We start from the raw sequence: 18534 nt of genomic DNA, 5'->3' as shown, positions 1-18534 counted from the left end.
AATTGTCTTTATTGATCGCAAAGCAAGAATCATATTAATGATTATGCACAATATCTGACACAGGTTGTACAACTAAAGCACTACAAAAAGACTACATGATAGTGTACAGTGCTACAGTTTGCCCCAAAAGTGGTACAACTTAGACTTTTTTTCCTGGAAAAATACACCTCTAACACCAAACAACCAACCAAAATTGGAATCCTTTGTGCGCTGGCGCAACTTAATAATGTTGAACAATATCTGACGCAAGATGGACGCCAAAAATCAGTGCAGTTGCCTCAGAAGTAGCACAATTTTGCCTTTTTTCCTCTGCCTCAAAGGTAAAAACTTTGACTTGTCGATGCTGTATGCGAGTGCAAGAACACAATGAGTTTTGAACAATATCTGACACAAGATGAGGCCTAAAAAATCCTCTAAAACTCTACAATACGTCCCAAAATTGGTACAATTAGCAAATTGGTAAAGCAAGAACTATAATGATTCAGTACAATATACGGCACAAGATAGACCCAAAAAAGCGGTATAATTTTCCCCATAAACCACACACAGATTTCTGCTAGTTTCTCCTTCGGTTTCACAGACAAAGTAGAATGAGCCTAATTGAGATGGAACCAGGTTAATTAGCAAGATTAGCAAGAAAATTGCCACGAAGCAACCGTCGGCTCGAAACAGAGGTGTTATTTTTGGAGGCCCTTTTTAGGTTTTTGAGTACCCAACGTTGGTGTGTGTGTGTCTTTGAAGTTGGCCTGAAAATAAAATGTCCTGAATATTTAACCTGGCCCTCAGGCGGCAGGATTAATCCTCCCAATCTCGCAGAGGATCTGAATTAAACTCCGGAAGGTTGACTTGTAGTTATTCAGGGTACTCTGCGCGGTATGATCGGTTCTACTGGGGTTCTAATGCATCCAGCCGTCATTCGGGAAAAGGCTTAGTAGGGATGTTTATGAAGTCATCTAGAGAATGTCTGACCTTTGTGCTGCGTTTGGCTTGAAATAAAATGTCAGTGCTGCACATCGGCCTCTACGCTGGCTTCTATTTTCATGCCCTCAGTCAAAATGTCAACACATTTTGTGTGCGTGACAACTGCAGAACATCTGTGTCTGCTTACCTGCAACACAAAGAAAATAAAACAAAAGAAGTTTCAGTATGTAGGCTATTTCCTCTCATAATGTCTGCTAGCTTTTCAGACAACGTCAGAACTGAGATTGGGAGTCAAATTCAGCTTTCCTGACGATTGCACTTATTGTTTCCTCTTAGAGAAAAAAGAAACAGTGCTGACTGGGGCTCGGCCGTTTAAAGTAAAAATTGTAGGCAATATTCATTTTCAGTCAAGGTGAAATTACTGTGAAAATTAAAAAAAAAAAAAATCTCCAACTCTTTGTTGAAATGTCTTTAATCATATGTTTATTGAACACCTTTTCAGATTTGCAAAACATTTTTTTCCCATCTTACACAATAGACATTGTATTCGTTTCAAAACTCAAATAAAACATTCAGGGAGCTCCCAAGGTCCTCAGCATGTCTTAAAAAGTGAAATGAAAACTTAAACAGGTAAATGGCTTGATATAGTTTTTACAGTAAATAAAGTTTTCCAACATTTCAAAATAACTACTGTAAACGTTCACTTATTTTTATTTTAAATAAAACAAAAACAAAAGGTGCATTGAGTCCCAGGGTCAGCAGCATGTCTTATAAGGTGAAATGAAAATTAGAATAATAGTTTCAGACAAAAACGGGATTCCTGTGTTTTTGTTGAATTGACTACAGTGATTGCAAAACAAGTCAAATTGTGTTGCTTAGTGTAAATCAGTAAAACAAAACCCCTGTGCAATGTGCATAGAGTTGACGAAACAAAACAATGTGACGAAACAAAACGAAAAGTAGTACTTTACCTGAGGGACTGAACTGTATATTTTTGCAAATTTTGCAGCGTTGGTATTCAAGCAATGCGGCACCTTCCTATCGGGAGCTGTACGTGTGTCTACTGTGAAATTATCCAACATGACGGTTTATTGATCTGTTTTAATCCTCTAAACTCATCAGTCGCTGCAGAGTAACATGAGGGTGGGTGGGAGATGTTGCGTTGGAGGAAAATGTACAAAACCAAAGTTAATCATTCATTTTCAACATCGTTGTATTAGATTGTTTGGACACAATTAGATTAATTACATCATCGCCATTCATCCTTCACATAGCCACTGGAAGCAAGAAATGTAATTCAGTCCAACTGCAGTTGAGTGAGAGTTCAGTATTTCACGACACTACACGCTGGAACTCATGGGAAATGTGGTCAACTTCAGGCAAAACACTACCGCTGTTGTCGATATGGCGCTGCCATAATCAACGAAAATTGAAAGTTCCCCAGTGCCACTTTAAAAATGCTGGCTTGGCATACATATTATAGTGTATGCAGTTGTTATGCAGACCTCTATGAACAGGCATTATTTTGACAATGTAAACAAAACAGTATTGCCGGGTTTTGTCTCGTTAAGGTATCCCAACTTTATACTGTCATGGGTTTAAAATGAAGGTTAAAACCTTTGGCTGTAATTCCAAAAAGTATGTTTGGCGCAAACGCAACGCAACGCAACACAACACTGCACTGACAGGACAGTGAAGCATGCTTTTTTTTTTGGGCAGCATTGTGATTTGGGGCTATTTCAGCTGAAAATAGGCACAAAACCTTCAGGGTTCTGCTAGAAATCAAAAGTATGCCATGAACAACCTACTAGAACAGCGGAACCTTTTGTGGGGTTTGATCAGAGGTTCTATAAAAATAATTGTGCGCGGCAGTTCATTTTTAAAGACAGCCTCATCCCTAGTTACAAGACAGCATGCACACTTGTGCAACCGCATTATCTCAGTTGTTTATTTTTACTTCTCTTGAAAAGATATCACTTTTTTTCAATAGAGTTGTACAAGTTGTAGGTCACATTTATGGTGGAAAAAGTTTGAAAGTATTTGTCTCTTTTTTTTTTTTTTTTTTTTTATGTCACAAAAATCTGGCACTCGAACTGGGGTGTGTAGACTTTTTATGTCCACTGTAAATTCCACAGAAATAAAAGTCAAGTGTCAAGGATACAGTACCTCAACTTTCAAGGGTACCCGCCCGTTGAGCCATTTATGTGTTGGCTTTAAAGCCATAGATGCCAGCGTGACTGATGTCGCCAACTGCTTGCTTGGCATGCATTTTGCAGCATATTCTGTCATTTTTTTGCACGTCTGCGTAAACAGTTATTAGTTTGACAATGTTGTCAGATAAAATTCCAGTTTTTATTTGGCTGCTGTTGTGTACGTACATCTACCAGGCAGTAATGGTGGTACAGTAGGAGTCAGCTTTCAGCATTGGGCTAATTATTAGGTTAGGTTAAGATAGGTTAGATTAGCAAGATGCTTTATTGATCCTTAAGGAAATCCTGGAAGAATTCTAAAGGACATTCTGGAAATTTTGATTGGAGAAAGTTGGCCACAATATTGGACTCCAGGGTTAAATAGTTTCCAGTCCCAAAAGGACCAGGTGAGCTCCTCGGATGTAAAAGTCAAATCTCAAAGATACAAAATTGTACAGTTGTAGCCATAGTTGCTAGCATTAGTCACGTAGAGTGTCAGGATGTACATTTTACTGTCTGCCCAGGTGGATACTCGACGACTTGTACCATGAACTTATTACATGTGTTTCACTTTTGTCACTGTTATGTGATTGGTGAACACATGAGGAACATCAGTGATTTGTTACAGATTAACTCAGTTTGGAGGGTTCAGAGAAATCAGTGTTAGTTTAATGCAGGGATGGGCAACTTCAATAATGGAGGCGGCCATCATTTTTCATAAGCACTACTGGGGGGACCACATACTTCTTAACAAGATCTATGAGAAAAATGTATTTTTTTTTTTTGTTATGCTAAGAAATTCTTAAAAAAACACTGATAAACCTCCGATATGTGTTTTCCACCAAAAACTAGGGGTGTCTCCCAAAGAATCCCCCCAAACAAACAACCCCCCACAAAAGAATTTAAAAAAAATATATAAATTGCGTATATTTCTTTCTGGATATGAATTGAGGGGCCATACTGAGTGTAGGCGCGGATCCAAGTAGACGTATGTGGCAGGTATCCAGTAAATCCGAGAGAGCTGACTAAAATAAAAAATAAAAAATGCAATTTGGAATCAATTAACTGTAGCAACAGAGAAAATGTAAAGGAAGGCAGGGAGCTGATAAGATGGCAACACAGAACAGAAACAGAACATGAAACATGAACATTTGTGTTAACAGGGCTGCCATTTCCTCTGAGCAAAAACACCAAGAAGCTTTATTTGTCTGGGACTGGAAATTGCGGTGGGTGTCCATCTGTGTCCAACCCGGAGCAAAGGAGGCCTCAAACAATGGAGCGATTGAGGGACAAACAACAAGACGGTTGAGACCATGGCAAAGCTGGCCTGGTTGGAGGAGACAATCGGCTTTGTGTCAGTAGAACGAAATGGGCGAGGTTGCCAGGTCACCAAAACATTAGTCACAAGGGGTTAGGGAGCCATGCCGTGTGGAGCTGTGAGCTTTTTGCACTCGCTAATCATCTGGCCTTGAGGTACTTTGTTTGAGGAAGGATGGGGACGTGCTGCAGCCGAAAGCCAACGCATGAAACCGGGGTCAAGTCGGTTCCCGTCAAACGCCACGTTATCTTTGCTATGACGAACGAGGGCGCGACCACTCTTGATTGTCGTGAACGCTCAGCAAGGAATCCATTGTGTGATTCAAGGTATGCTAAAATATTAACAACTATGGGGTCTTTGTGCTTGTTTTGTTTGTTAGCTTGTTAGCTTACTTGTCTGAGCGCCATGTTTAGCTTTATAGGTGACTTGACTTGGGATCTGCAGTTGTGTGTGTGAACTATTGCTTGTCACCTTATCCCTCTATTGCACTTAAAACATACGGTACAATAATGACATAATTAAATGGAATATAAAGATTTAAGCTGTTTTTGCCTTATGTTTTGCTTCAATTCAGTTGACATTGTGGAGCTCCATTTGGTGTGAGCACCGTGGCCACCTGGGGTTAGTATAATATGGCCATATGGATATTTAATGTAGATTGTCACAACTAAACTCAGTAAGCCCCATCAATATTAGTCTTTTATGCAGAGGATAAAGAACATATACCTGTGAGTATTTTTATATAATCTGTCCACATGGACAACTATCTATTGCTTAAGAGTTGTGCGGTTCCCCATTTTGAGTTAGCATTAAGCTAGCAGACGTTAAGGAAACAACCACCACATACAGTGACTGGTATGTGTTTGTTTCTGTACACAACATGTAATTCTTATTGTTTTAGGTACTGTTTTAGGGCTGTTTTAAGTGGTACAATAAATAGAAAATCAATATGTGGCTGTGGTTCATTAAGTTACACACTAGTCATAGTTTCCCTCGAATTCACCTCGACCATTTCCTGGCTTTGGTTTTTTTTCTTTTTTTTTTTGCACAAATATCTAGGTTTAAAAAAAAGGCAGCACTTCAGCCCCCTCAAGCTCTTGCTGTGCAAGAAACAAATGTGAAGCAGATGGAATGTAAAACATTTAACATCCAAACACACGCCCCTGCAGAAACAATTTGATATTCTCAGCACCTGTTTGCATCCATTTGAATGGCGCACGTTTTACAGCTGAACTATGCTCAGGCGATGCAATAATACTGCGGCAGCAGTGTCAGGTGTGTTATCAAATAAGATTGAATACATTGTCTTCAAATGAAAGTTTTCCACTGTGCAACACATCCACTTGTGAGTCAATACAATTTGTTTTACAGTGCGTCAAAACCTGTTGACATTTGTGGGAGTCAAGGTCAACATTCATTCCTTCAATACCGCCTTTGAAAGAAGGTAATGATGTCATTCAGTTTGAAATTGAACAGTGCTCGTAACATTGGTCAAATCAGAGACTATCTCTGATTTGCATTTGCAAGAAAAGCCACTAGATGGCTCTACATAATTTATCAAAAATTATATTAGTGTACTGTATGCTACAAGTAACCATAACCAGGACATGGAATTTCGTGATTTCAGTCAAACCCCATAAATGAACAGCACAAAATTATAACAACAATTAATATTTATATCGGATATATTGTTGTGATATGAACATTATTTTCTATGTGGACAAAAAAAATTACTACATCATGTAAAAAAAACCCCTTTTTTTTAAACTAGTACAGTATGCCCCAGACAAACCGCTATTCTTATCAATATACTGTTCAAAATAAATTATAGCATTATAATGTTACTAAAAGGGGAAGTCAACCCAAATATATTTTTTGGAATATTAAGAATATGCTCTGTACAAGCCCACTAGTTGAAACGAGGCATTCTGATAAATATTGCGTTTGTGGAATAAGAGTTAATCCACCGCTTTTTAGCCATCTCTGGGGGCCATTTTGTTACTTCTGTCGACTAAAAATGACATCACAACTGCTCAGGCAACGACCAGTCATGGCTGACCTGTTTTCTGAAGCTGAGCCATGATTGGTCGTTATCTGAGCTCTGAGCAACTGTGAAGTTATTTTCAGTCGATGGAAATAACAAAATGGCCACCACCTGAGATGGCGAAAAAGGGTTGGATTTGGCCACTTAACTCATATTCCACAAACACAATATTAATCAGAATGCCGTGTCTCAATTAGTTCCCTGCTGGAAACATATTCTTGAAAAAAATGTGTTTGGGTTGATTTCCCGTTTCAAAAAACAATCACATTTAATATAAAAAAAAAATCTCATTTCTGACCAATTATTGGAACAAATATAATTTTCTGAGTTTTTTTTTAATGAACATTAATGTCCTTTAATAGTTTGTAATAATGTAGATGCATTGATGTTAGATTTTCTAGTCTTTTTGTACTTAATAACCATCTGAATAATAGTTATTTTTTGTGTCAAAACTCACTGTTTAATTTTTTGCGTTTTCTGCAGTGCTGAGTGTTCAAAATAGTCCTGTTAAATGTTATACAGTATAGTGGTTAACATTTTGTATGATTTTCTACTAAATTTGTAAACATTTCTGTACTCACTTTCTGTACATGTTTATAATTTACATTAGGCTTTTGGCCAACGTAGTACAAAATAAAGCCCAGTTTCATTGCTATATAGTGGTTAATTTTGTACAATTTCCTACTAAATTAACGTGTGATCTGATAGATTTAGTAAGACAAGTTAACGCTGTCTGAACATTTTGTCCTACTAAATTGTGTCTAGCTCATTATTAGCGCTAGCGGCAATTATACATCGACATTTTCCTGTAGACCCACAGCCAAATTATTCACCAAAAAAAAAAGGCTTTTCATTATGTAGTAAGATTTTGTACAGTTTCATCCTAAAGTCTCATTTGATGTGCCACATCTCACTCATAAACTCACAAACTGAGTGAATTTAGAGCTCCTGCAAAATTGAAATTTTGTGCTTGCTGGTGTGTAAATAACCAGCAGCGAGTGTCACAGAACAAGAGGTTTGACTCTGCTTTTGTTCCGGCTGTTTGTCCCCGGAGGCGGGATGGATGGATGGATGGATGGATGGAGGGAGGGAGGGAGGGAGGGAGGGAGTGAGGGAAGAAGGCGGGCCTATGCCTTTTATGTCCCAGAGATTCAGTCAATTATTCAGAAGGGCGACGTAGATGCTCAATAGCCTCATAACGAGACACCTTTAATAATTGCCACCATGTGTCCTGGCAGTTCCTCATGTTCCGCCCCACTCTACCCATCATTCAAAGCAGCAGAGGAATATGGATTTCATCAAAAGAGTAGCAGAAGTTTTCACTTGCTTTTTTTTTTTTTGTCTCTAATATGGATTTTCCTCATGCATGGTTGCTGCTTTATTGACAAAAAGGCACCAGAATTAACTGCTCCAATTGCCAAGCAAATTTTTGAAGTGCAGGTACCTAATATGGGTGATGAGTATTGTTTGGGCCACATGCGCTGAGGTTCTAAACACATTGACGTATAATCACTTTTGTCTGGGCGTGCTGTCTGCTTTTTAGTCTGATATTTTTTTTGAGGTTGACAAAATGACGCATACGGTAAAAAAACAGCCGATTAGAGGAGTAAAAGGGCTGCTGTGGCACTGCAACCATGAAGTTAAGAGGAGCCTTATGGAGCCAACCAGTTGGGCTTCCACGTGTTACTGTTGACTACTGCCATGAACCATACTGCCATTTTTTGGGGGGGGGTTTTTGGTTTTTACTTAGGCTTGTGGGCAAAAATTTTGACAACTCAACTCACTTCATAACATCAGCAGTTCGGTAGATGGTGAGCAATTCTTCTTCTTCATGGTGTCCACGCTGGCAGTCAACATACTTTTAGTATGTACTTTTAGTATTCACAATCTGAATCATGCACTCGAATAAGGAACATATACAGTCCCCCTCCGACAGTATTGGAATGGAAAGTTCAGTACCTTGTTTTCTTTGTTGTATGCTGAAGACATTTGGATTTCAAATAAAAAGATGAATTTGCGACAAAAGTTCAGAATTCCATCTTATATTTCATGGATTTCACATCTAGATGTGTTTAACAACTTAGGACTGAGCACTTTTTATTTGAAGCCACCCCTTTTCAAGTGAGCAAAAGCATTGGAACAAATGTTGTTAAATTAACTTCAAGTGAATAACATACATATATATGTATATATTTATATATATATATATATGTATCGTGGTACCTCTACTTACGAAATTAATTGGTTCTGGAAGAAATTTCTTAAGTAGAAAATTTTGGAAGTCGGGACGCGTTTTCCTTGTAAATGTAGACATATCTATCACATATCTATCTATCTACCTGTCTATCTGCACACATAGACACATAAGGTAGAGCTTCCTCTTAGCCAATGGGATGCCAGGAAGATGCTAGGCCAATGGCAGAGCAGCTTTGAGTATGTTGCGTTCAGGAAACTCCAGAGCTGCGAGTCGCAGCCCATACTGCTAGTAGCAGCCCATACTGCGAGTATCAGCCCATACTTTTACCTTTCGTATCCTGAAATTTCTTTCCTAACTAGAGGCAATATTTTCCTGTTGAGGCATTTCGTAACTTGAAAATTTTGTATGACGAGACGTTCGTAAGTAGAGGTACCACTGTATATGAATATTATTCCGCCAAATGGTCATCAGCTTAAAAAAAATTAATATCCCTACTTATGACACACCGAAGGACGGCATGTTTTCATAGGGAGAACATTGTATTATTTTTTGGACTGAATCAACACAGCAACACGGCACGGCAGCCGCGCGGATGAGACAATCTCATTACGATAAAAATGCCAAGTGTTTCAATTTGAGTGGTTCACTTATCTGTCGCTTCCATTTGCGTAGCCCGCCGGATCTCTGTGCACATTCCAGTCAGTCCTCTTTTTAATATTCAATTGCTATTTACTGCCGCTGGAGTCCAATTTGTTGCCTGCAGAATTGTTATTAGCTGTGTTCCATCTCTGTGGACCTGGCTCGCCTTGCATATCAAGAGGGCCTCATCAAATGGTTTACATGAAGAGGTGAAAGGGAGATTCACTTGCGACACAGGTGGCACTGATACTTTTATAGTGGACACAGCTGCGAGTGGTGCAGTGTGTGGTCAAGGGGTTGCTATTATTTTTCGAGCTGTGACATGTCCTAATGGAGGAAGAAACTTGTTCTGTAAAAAGAAAATCCAAAATAAAGGGGTCCTATGGTTTACAAGAGTTGCGAAATGCAAAACGTTGCATCGTTAACATTTTAATCTTCACATAGATTGTGGAACAATGATCTCAACCAGCCAGCTGGAGTTATTTGTAATTTGGAATCTACTGTAGATCAACACTAACCTCCACTAGCGAGAGATGCTTAGTCCGTCTTTTTTTTTTTTTATTTGATTTTTTTTTTTTATAAGTTTCGCGTCTATTGTCTAACGTCAGCAAAACGAACGTCCGTCAATGACGCCCAGACGGACCGGTCCGTCAGTCAGACGGAATGCCCACCTTTGATAACCGATATTTGGAGACGATTAATTTTCAGTAAAAGGGAAAATTCTAAGTAAAATAAAAACTTAAACAAATAAATAGCTTCCTGTTGTTTTCACTGTAAATAGTTGGAATGTAATCAACGGGGTGGGGGTTTGATGTACATGCTCTGCTACCAAAAAAAAAAATTTCAGAACCACGCAAAAATGTTTATGTGCACCCCTTGTTATATTGTCCCATTAAACCCATAAGTCAGGGTACCACTGTAGTTTCAATCTATGGGCTGGTTCACCTAATAAAGTATCCAGCTAGTGTCTAATAACACCAACTGTGGACATATTCAAATGCACCTTATATGCTATTCACAACAGATGCTAAAATATGCTAATAGAATCCGTCCTCTAATATCCCCTTCAGTATTTCTTCATCAGATAATTAAATAACTCAAAGAGACTTGTCCCGAGGTGCAAGAATCTCATTTGGAGTCTGGTTCTTCAATGCTTGCTAAGCAAGAACTGATCCAGAACCAGCTGGACCCAAACACCCCAAAAAGAATAAGATTTGGACTAATTGTTGTGTCAGATTGCAAGGTTTAAGATAGAACAGTGTGATGACGTCCGAAGGTGCAAAGTTGAACGTGTATTAATAGCACAGTCTGTGTGTGTGCGTGTGCGTGGGTGTGCGCGTGTGTGTCTGTGTGTGTGTGTGTGTTCGTGTGGAGGGGAGGGGGGGGGTGCCTGTGTGTGTGTGTGCCGATGTGTGCGTGTAGGTGTGTTTGTGCGCGTGTGTGTTTGTGAGTATGAGAATTGGGTTCAACAGAACCTGCAGGCATATGAACGCACAACACACTCACACACTCCCCTCTATGGGCTAAATAACAGGTTGAGAGTGCGATTGATGATCACGTTCTCCTCTGGAAGGAGTCCCACCAGGCAGCGACGGAAGGAAAGAGGAAATGAGGAAGGAAAGTGTTAAATGATTTATATTTGACAGAAGAACGGCATGTATGGGCACCAAAAAGTCTAAATTTAAACCCAAAATGACTGTTTATTACTCAGTAGCTTAAAAAATGATATCTTAGCTTTTTTTTTTATTTCTGTGAGCAACCACTTCACAATTTTGGGGATTGTGGGAAACTGATTGTGGATTAAATTGTCACGGACGGCGTAGAGCACCTGATTGAATTAGATGCCGGCCATTTGGGTACAGTTTGCGCTCAGTGATGGTGTGAGAAGCATTTACCACCCATTGCAGTTACCGGATAAGCTAACAGTTGACCCAACTACTTCTACTTAATTATTATTTTTTTGTATTTTCAGTCTGTCTGATTTGTCATTTTGTCAGCAGGCTACATCCTGCTACTATGATTGGCCGTTTCTCTATTTAAAAACCGCAGAGTACGGTCTCATGAACTCTCCAAGTACGGTCTTCCTAAGAACGTACGTGAGAACGTTCTTCTAAGAACACGATTATTTGGCGTGATTATTTGGGAAAGTGTTTCCGAAAGACAGATGGCTATTATTAGTGACTATTTGGGACAGTATTGCCAAAATTAGCAACTATTTGCCACTGCTTTGCCACTGTTTGGGAAACTTTTGCAAACTTCTGGAGCATCAGGTGAATGTATGGACCCAACCCAATGAAAAGGTGCGCCATTCTTCCACTGCATTCATTTTTCTGCTGCCCATCACTGAAGGTGTGTTTCGATAATATGGAAATTAATTTCTACTAGGAACATAACAAGAAAATGTTTAGGTTGACTTCGACTTTAATGGACCAATTTAAGCTATAGCCTTCACTGTCCAGACGCTGAGCTGCACTGTTTGTTCACTGTGTCCACAATAAACTTCCTATCCCTCACACTGCCCTGTAAATCATTATCATTGAAGATTTTTATTTATTTTTTTCGGTGCTGGGAAATTAACTGACATAATTTCCTCAGGGGGTGAAAAACAAAGATGAAGGAGGTTCGGCTTGTTCCCAAAGTGTGCTCGTTAATGCGTTGTGTAGCATGGACGGCAACAAGCTCAGGTGTGACCTTGAGCTCGGAGGTGTATCGAACGGCGGGGGAGACTTCGAGATGTGACGGGCCCATAAGATGAGCCGCTGGCTGAGTCGCACTCCTGCCGCCCTGAGGCTTCTGGATAACTGGCTGCTTCCCGTGTGTTTTCCAAGGCAGATCAGATGCAGTCAGAATTACATTTCCAGATAAATACAAACAGCAGGGGGCTCTAAAGCTGCCTCCCCATGCAGCCTATCTTTCCTTTTCATCCCTTCCAATGGCTCGTCTTGCTGCTTCCTCCCAACTGACAATTGCTTACTATCTTCTGCTTCACTTTCTGGATGACTGCGATGTAATCAGCCAATTACAGTACATTTCCACATGCTCCTCTGGGTTGTATGACTATATTCACCCTGAGTGGGATTTGGCCCAATACCCCTTTCATATTTTCTGCTTGCCCCTAACTGCAAATGTCTCCTAACGCTTTACATCTGGTGTGGGAACACTTTTGGGCACATGGTCCACATTTGATTTTTAAAATGGACAGATGGGCCAGGTCATTCATACTATACAGGGTAGATGTGGTTAAAAAAAAAGATAAAATGTAAAACATATATCAAGTATTTTAAAAGGAGGCGGCTAACTTGGATTGGGAAAAGATTGTGACAGTTTGAGGGAGAAAAGCTGCAGAAGTGTTTCCATGTCACCGACTCATTTTATATTTCGAAGATGTGTATATTTTATGAACAATATCTTAAAAACTTTATTATTAGTGACAACCAATATGAATTTTCCCCAGGGCACCATGGTTTAGGAAGCGCCGATCTAATCAGACTTTTAAAGCACTGGTGGTTGGGGTAGCAGCTCCGAGGATCTCGGCAGCCTCCTGCCAGGTGTAGGTCAAGTTAGTCTGGTCCAAGAGTGCCGCACACCTGGATTCAGCTCACTGTTGCGTGCTTAACTAGAAAATCAGTTCATTACCATGCTACTAGATTCCTTCTGTTTTCCTGTACGATGGTACCTTGACTTAGAAGGTTATTTTGTTCATGACCAAGCTTGAAACTACACTTTTTTGCACCAAAGTCCGAGTCACCTGATTTTGAGGATCTACTGATACCTTGGCATTTTAATAAACCAAAGTGCAGATTGTCTTCCCATCTGCTGTAACAAGGACCAGTCTATTAATGAAGGGACACACAAAATGGTGGTGGCGGATTATGAATTAAACATAAAAGAGAGGGAAAGGAAATGAAAAGAAAACACCACATCAGGAGGTGAAGGTGACAGAGAGAGAATGTTGTCGGCTCATTTAACAAGCTTTTAAGGCACTGCTCAAAAAAGCTTCAGTGACAATGATGAGGAAGATGAAGTACACAGCTGGAGCGCTCAAAGGTTAGCTGTTGGATTTTGGGGTGCATTAAAGCAATGGTGCCTTGAGTTACAATTACCCCAATTTACGTTTTTTTTCTGCGTTTGGTCGATATATTTTTAGCCCCTAATTTTTGCTTTGTGACGCACGTCAAAATTTAACTTTGGAGTGATCAGTTAATGTACTCAAATGGCCATGCATGTGGAAAGGAGAGCCACCGTTCAAACACACAAATACAAAGTGAAAACACTCGCAAGTACACTCAAGAAAAATATAAATGCAATACTTTTGTTTTTGCTCCCATTTTTTTAGGAGATGAACTCAAAGGTCTAAAACTTTTTCCGCATAAACAATATCACCATTTCTCTCAAATATTGTTAACAAACCAGTCTAAATCTCACCTCACAGATGTGCCATATCAAGGATGCTGATTAGACACCAGGATTATTGCACAGGTGTGCCTTAGACTGCCCACAATAAAAGGCCACTCTGAAAGGTCAGCATCACCATCTTGATATGGCAGAACCTGTGAGGTGAGATGGATTATTTTGGCAAAGGAGAAGTTGTCTGCGCACCATCACAGATTTAGACTGGTTTGTGAATATTTGAGAGAAATGGTCATATTGTGGATGTGGAAAACCTACACACTTGAAACCAATCGGTCACTCTCTCCCACACTGATTGGCTGGCTGAGCTGGAGACGAGGGCCACCAATCAAGAAGGAGCAGGGGGAGAGCTCCTGCACACACAACATAACGGCCACGAAACATTGTGGGTCGTAACAGCTGCCTTTTTGCCTTCCTCATTTCACCCACTAGATATTAAAAGACACATGAAAAGTTGGCCATTACTCCCCATTTTATAGCATGTGAGTGCTTGCAGTTACTGATAGTCTGTAGCGAGATGGCTTACATACCTGTAAATGTATCCTCAGGTTCCAAATCATCTTTAGAAGGGGCAAAGGCAGAAGAAAAAATGGGATAATTCGAGTTCTTGTTGCGATTTTGCAAACGTAACTAAAATTGTAATCATCAAAAGTTCCAAAAGCATTTCTCATGTAGTTCAATATTTTCTTGCTGATACATACATTTTGTAATTAGATTAGGAGATCTCGTTACATCTAATCCGTTACTCCCCTACCCTGTTGATAACTCAAACGAGATGGTTTGGAAAGTTGTAGTTTTGGAGACGTGAAGATTAAGTGTAGCTGCGACAATATGCTTTTTGTGACCGTTTACTTTGTCGGCGTGCTGTGAAATTTTTAGTGAAAGTGAAATACGCGTGTTGGCTCAAAAAAGGTTGCGAAAGGCTGCACTATGCCACTGAATTTACTGGTCATTGTTTTCTTGATTTCAATTCAAATCAATCCGTTTTTTTGTACTTGGAATCCTCAAATGGTTAGCGAAATTTTGCTGACCAAGCATTCAAAAGCGCTGTTCCTGTTCTTCTAGACAGTTTGCTGAGGTTACGCAAGCTCAATAAGAAAGGATGAGCTCAGGTGTTTGCCTTCAGGTGTCAAATGACTGAGTCACAGTTTGGGTGGACATGTAAATGTCGTCACGTTTTCATCCTTTTCTCTCTCTCTCCCTCTCTCTCATTCTCTGTCTCTCTCTCTCTCTCTTTGTCTCTGTGGCTCTCTCGTCCTTCCGTCCCACAGCGGCATGCATCCTGTCAGTGGCGCACGAGGCAGGAATAGGAAGGCGGCTCCGCTCTGTATACCTCCCTCCCTCTCTCTCTCTTTCCTCTTCACATCCCGCCTCTCCTCCTCCGGCTACAGACGCTCGCTGCTCTTTTTGCAAGGCGGGAAAGCCGGTACAGAGCCAGCGGTTGGTTCTCGCTCTCTCTCATCTCAAAAGACCAACCGGGCACAGATTTGGGATGAATTTACGACGTTCTGTGAACTTTGGCGGAGCGGGAGAGATGCGTGAGGATAGACGTTGGGCGGGGGTTGACCTCAGAGGCAGCTGTTCCGTCTGATTACTCCTGAGAGCCTCGGGGAGGAGGGGGCGACGAACGTTTGACTCTCGACGGGATCACAACGGGAGCCTGTGATGTCACTCCTCACCTGGGGCGTTTGTCTGGGGCTCTGCTGAGTAGTTGTTTGTGGGTTTGCCCCATAAAACAGGAACAGAGGGGAAGGGAGGGACTTCCTTTCCAGGTGTGCAAACCACTGCGTGGTCTCATTTGACATCATTCCCGGAGCCACTCGGGGGACGTTGATTAATGTGAAACCACCGAAATAGAAACAGCACTTGTAGGGTAATACAAGGAAGCATCATGTGGAATCAGTCGGGATACTGCAATCACATACCTCAGCCTGGATATCCCTTTTACCACGCTCCTTGCAGGTATGTGACCTACATACAGACATACCAAATCGGCTGTCACAAAAGGCGGCATTAGTTGCTGGCTTGTTAATAGCTAGAAGTTTGTTTGAAATCATTTAGAAACTCCTACCCAAACTTGGTTGGGGCAATGTGCCTCAGTTGGTAGAGTGGTTGTTTTCCTACCTGTAGATTACAGGTTCAATTCTCAGTACCATGTTGGTTTCTTGAGCGCTTTGAGTACCTTGAAGTTGAAAAAGCATAACAATGAACCGCCGTTTATTGCGAGTGACACAATCCAGACGCCTCGAGAAACGAAGTAATTTTTTCACTTAACCCCCCCCCGAAAAAAAACCCTCCCACAAACTTTAAACACATTTAAATTTACCAAACACACTTTTTAAAGACATTGTAAACGTAAATAATATAAGTATATGTTTAACATAAAAATCTGTGGAAAATGTATATGGAATTAATATGGAATTAAAAAAAAGTAATGTGTTATATTTCCCCCCTATATATATATATATATATATATATATATATATATATATATATATATATCTCATCTGTGATAGCGGAATCTTGATTTAGTGGCACATTACTCAATACAGGTGCATCTGAAAGAAAATTAAAATATTGTGAAAAACAATTTCTGCTTTATTTCAGTACTTCAATTAATAAAACGAAACTGAAATATAAAGATTCACACAGTGATCTATTTCATGTTTAAAAAAAACAAACAGCTTTGATGTTTACAGCAGTAAACGAAAACCCCAAATTTTCCATTATGTCGACACACAAAATCCAAATAAAACAAACAAACAAAAACATCATACAAACATACAAGGCAAGTCATGCTTATTTCCAGATAGGATTATGGATTCTTGTTTGAAATTTAAGAAGGATTTGAAATTTAATTAATCTGTGATGTACCTCAGGTGTTTGTCCTAGGGCTTCTCTTTTATTCTATTTTAGCATTTTTATTTATTTTCTGCGTTCATTTACAAAAATCTGACTGGATGTCTTTTGATGATGATGATTTGGACAATACACAATATGACAAAATACATGGGCATAGTAAAGCTTTGTCCGAAATGCACATCTGTACGCTAGGCCTAGGAGCCGGCTCATCTGAATATTGTGTGTGTAGATGTAGAGACACTGATGCAAGTTAGCTGCAACCCAACCCGGCATTACTCCTCAGGCATTTTTGGCGCATTTGAATTCATAACCAATATTTGGAGAGAATGAGTCCTCCATTATAAACATTGATATCCTTTGAATTGGTCATGGAGGTTTTTTATGTTGTTGTTAGTAGGATTACCCGCTTAAAATTAATTTTTCACAAAACCTTGTGTATCGGTGAAGCTTGTACCAAGGAAAAATGTTTTGGCACAGATCCTGATAAAGATGTCCATCAAGGAAAATTGACAGAATTTTCAACATTTTCCGTAATTTGTCTGTGAATATTCAATGGCTGTTGATGACTAATGGTGGGCAAATATTTGTTTAGGTATACAATTTGGTGCGGATACAAATTGTGATTGTTGGGCATTGGTGGAGGTCTGCACTCTGACTGACCAAAATAATGCTGGTTTAAATAAGTAGTCATACTAATTTTCAATGCAGTCACAATAGTAATATGCATCGAGTGATGGTCATCCATAATATATCATGTATTAGATAAGAGTCTGATGAAATGTAGCCTGATTTAAATTCATCATAGTTTATAGTGAGGGTTTGCTTGGTCATTTGGTGACTGTTGTCAAACTGGTTATTCCGGACTTGTCAATTGTGCACTCGGCTCCAACTGAAATACTAAACCAGTTTTACCTGTGGCAGAAGTTGACTAGAAAAGCATGTTTATTGTTCCTGCTGTCATCTAGTTTACTCAGCTGTTAATGTCTTCCTGTGGAAAAAAAACCAAACAAAAAAAAACCTCAACACAACCATTATTGTAATTCACTCTATTGTTGGCTTCCAACATGGTCCTTCCATCTAACTACAGTACATTCCCTGAGGGGATGTCGGCCAACAAAGAGCAAACCCCTGCCCACGTCTGCCTCTCTATCAGATACTGTCGCAGCCATGGACCCCTGACGGCTACTGGAGCGCTGCACCACTGATTCATTGTAGCTATGTGTTATTCATGCAGCTCTGCAATGTCTTGAATTAGATTTCCCAAAATGAAGCCCTGAATTAGCACTAAAAAAATCCCCCTTATGCTTGAATCCGCTCTTTAAAATTTGTGAAAATGTCATATGAGACAATAAACCAAAACACGTTCAAGATGTTAAGTCAATGTTTGATTTTGTTGAGTGTTATGTGAATGTGAAAAAATGCTGCTAGCTGCACGCTCCATTCACCGTAGAAATGTTTATCGTGAAATATTTCCAATTCCTGGTCACCATTAGTGAAGGAGAGGCCTTAAATTTAATCAAAATGGCCCTAAAAAAAGTCTTCAATTTGGTTTCCATTAAACCAGACACACTGGGAAAATATGATTGCTGATGGAGGTTGACACCCCACTGAGTGCCTGTATGAATCAGCCATACTCCATTCACTTTCCCCTTTGTTGACAATGATCCACTATCCATTATGATCCATTATCTTCATACTCCCAAGTTGATGGTCGACCCTGTCCATTTCAGGAGGCTTCCATCAAACAAATGTTCTCCTTTACAAATAACGTAACTAAGTCTAGTAATCCTCACATAATACCACTTTAGCCGTCATAAAACTTTTAAATACTTTACACTAGGGTTAACAATTATGGAAAATAATTAGAATTGTGATTTTTTTTTTTTTTTTCCCAAAAATTTCGAGTTTTAAAAAATTTTCTTTTAATTTTTTTATTTTTTCCAAGGTCCGGCGA

General features: G+C 39.7%; 1 protein-coding gene across 9 annotated transcripts in view; it reads left to right on the top strand.

Moving 5' to 3' along the window:
• The window catches only part of LOC147148599 (pleckstrin homology domain-containing family A member 7-like), a 105237-nt gene that overhangs the window by 10174 nt on the left and 76529 nt on the right, over positions 1-18534 (top strand). The window contains exon 1 of one of the 9 annotated variants that reach the window (XM_086027563.1): positions 4511-4754. The exons of 7 other annotated variants lie outside the window; for them this stretch is intronic. In XM_086027563.1, the coding sequence (XP_085883689.1) occupies positions 4603-4754 (152 nt within the window). In that variant the 5' untranslated portion in view covers positions 4511-4602. Of the gene's footprint in view, positions 1-4510; positions 4755-15108; positions 15681-18534 lie in introns of those variants that run through there. One more of the 9 variants, XM_086027564.1, reaches the window with a different exon arrangement.

The sequence above is a fragment of the Filicampus tigris genome, chromosome 4, assembly GCF_054856515.1.
Source record: "Filicampus tigris isolate MCC_2025a chromosome 4, RoL_Ftig_1.0, whole genome shotgun sequence".
In the NCBI taxonomy this organism is placed as follows: Eukaryota; Metazoa; Chordata; class Actinopteri; order Syngnathiformes; family Syngnathidae; genus Filicampus; species Filicampus tigris.
Note: the sequence above shows the minus strand (reverse complement) of the source record. Positions and strands in the feature narration are given on the sequence as shown.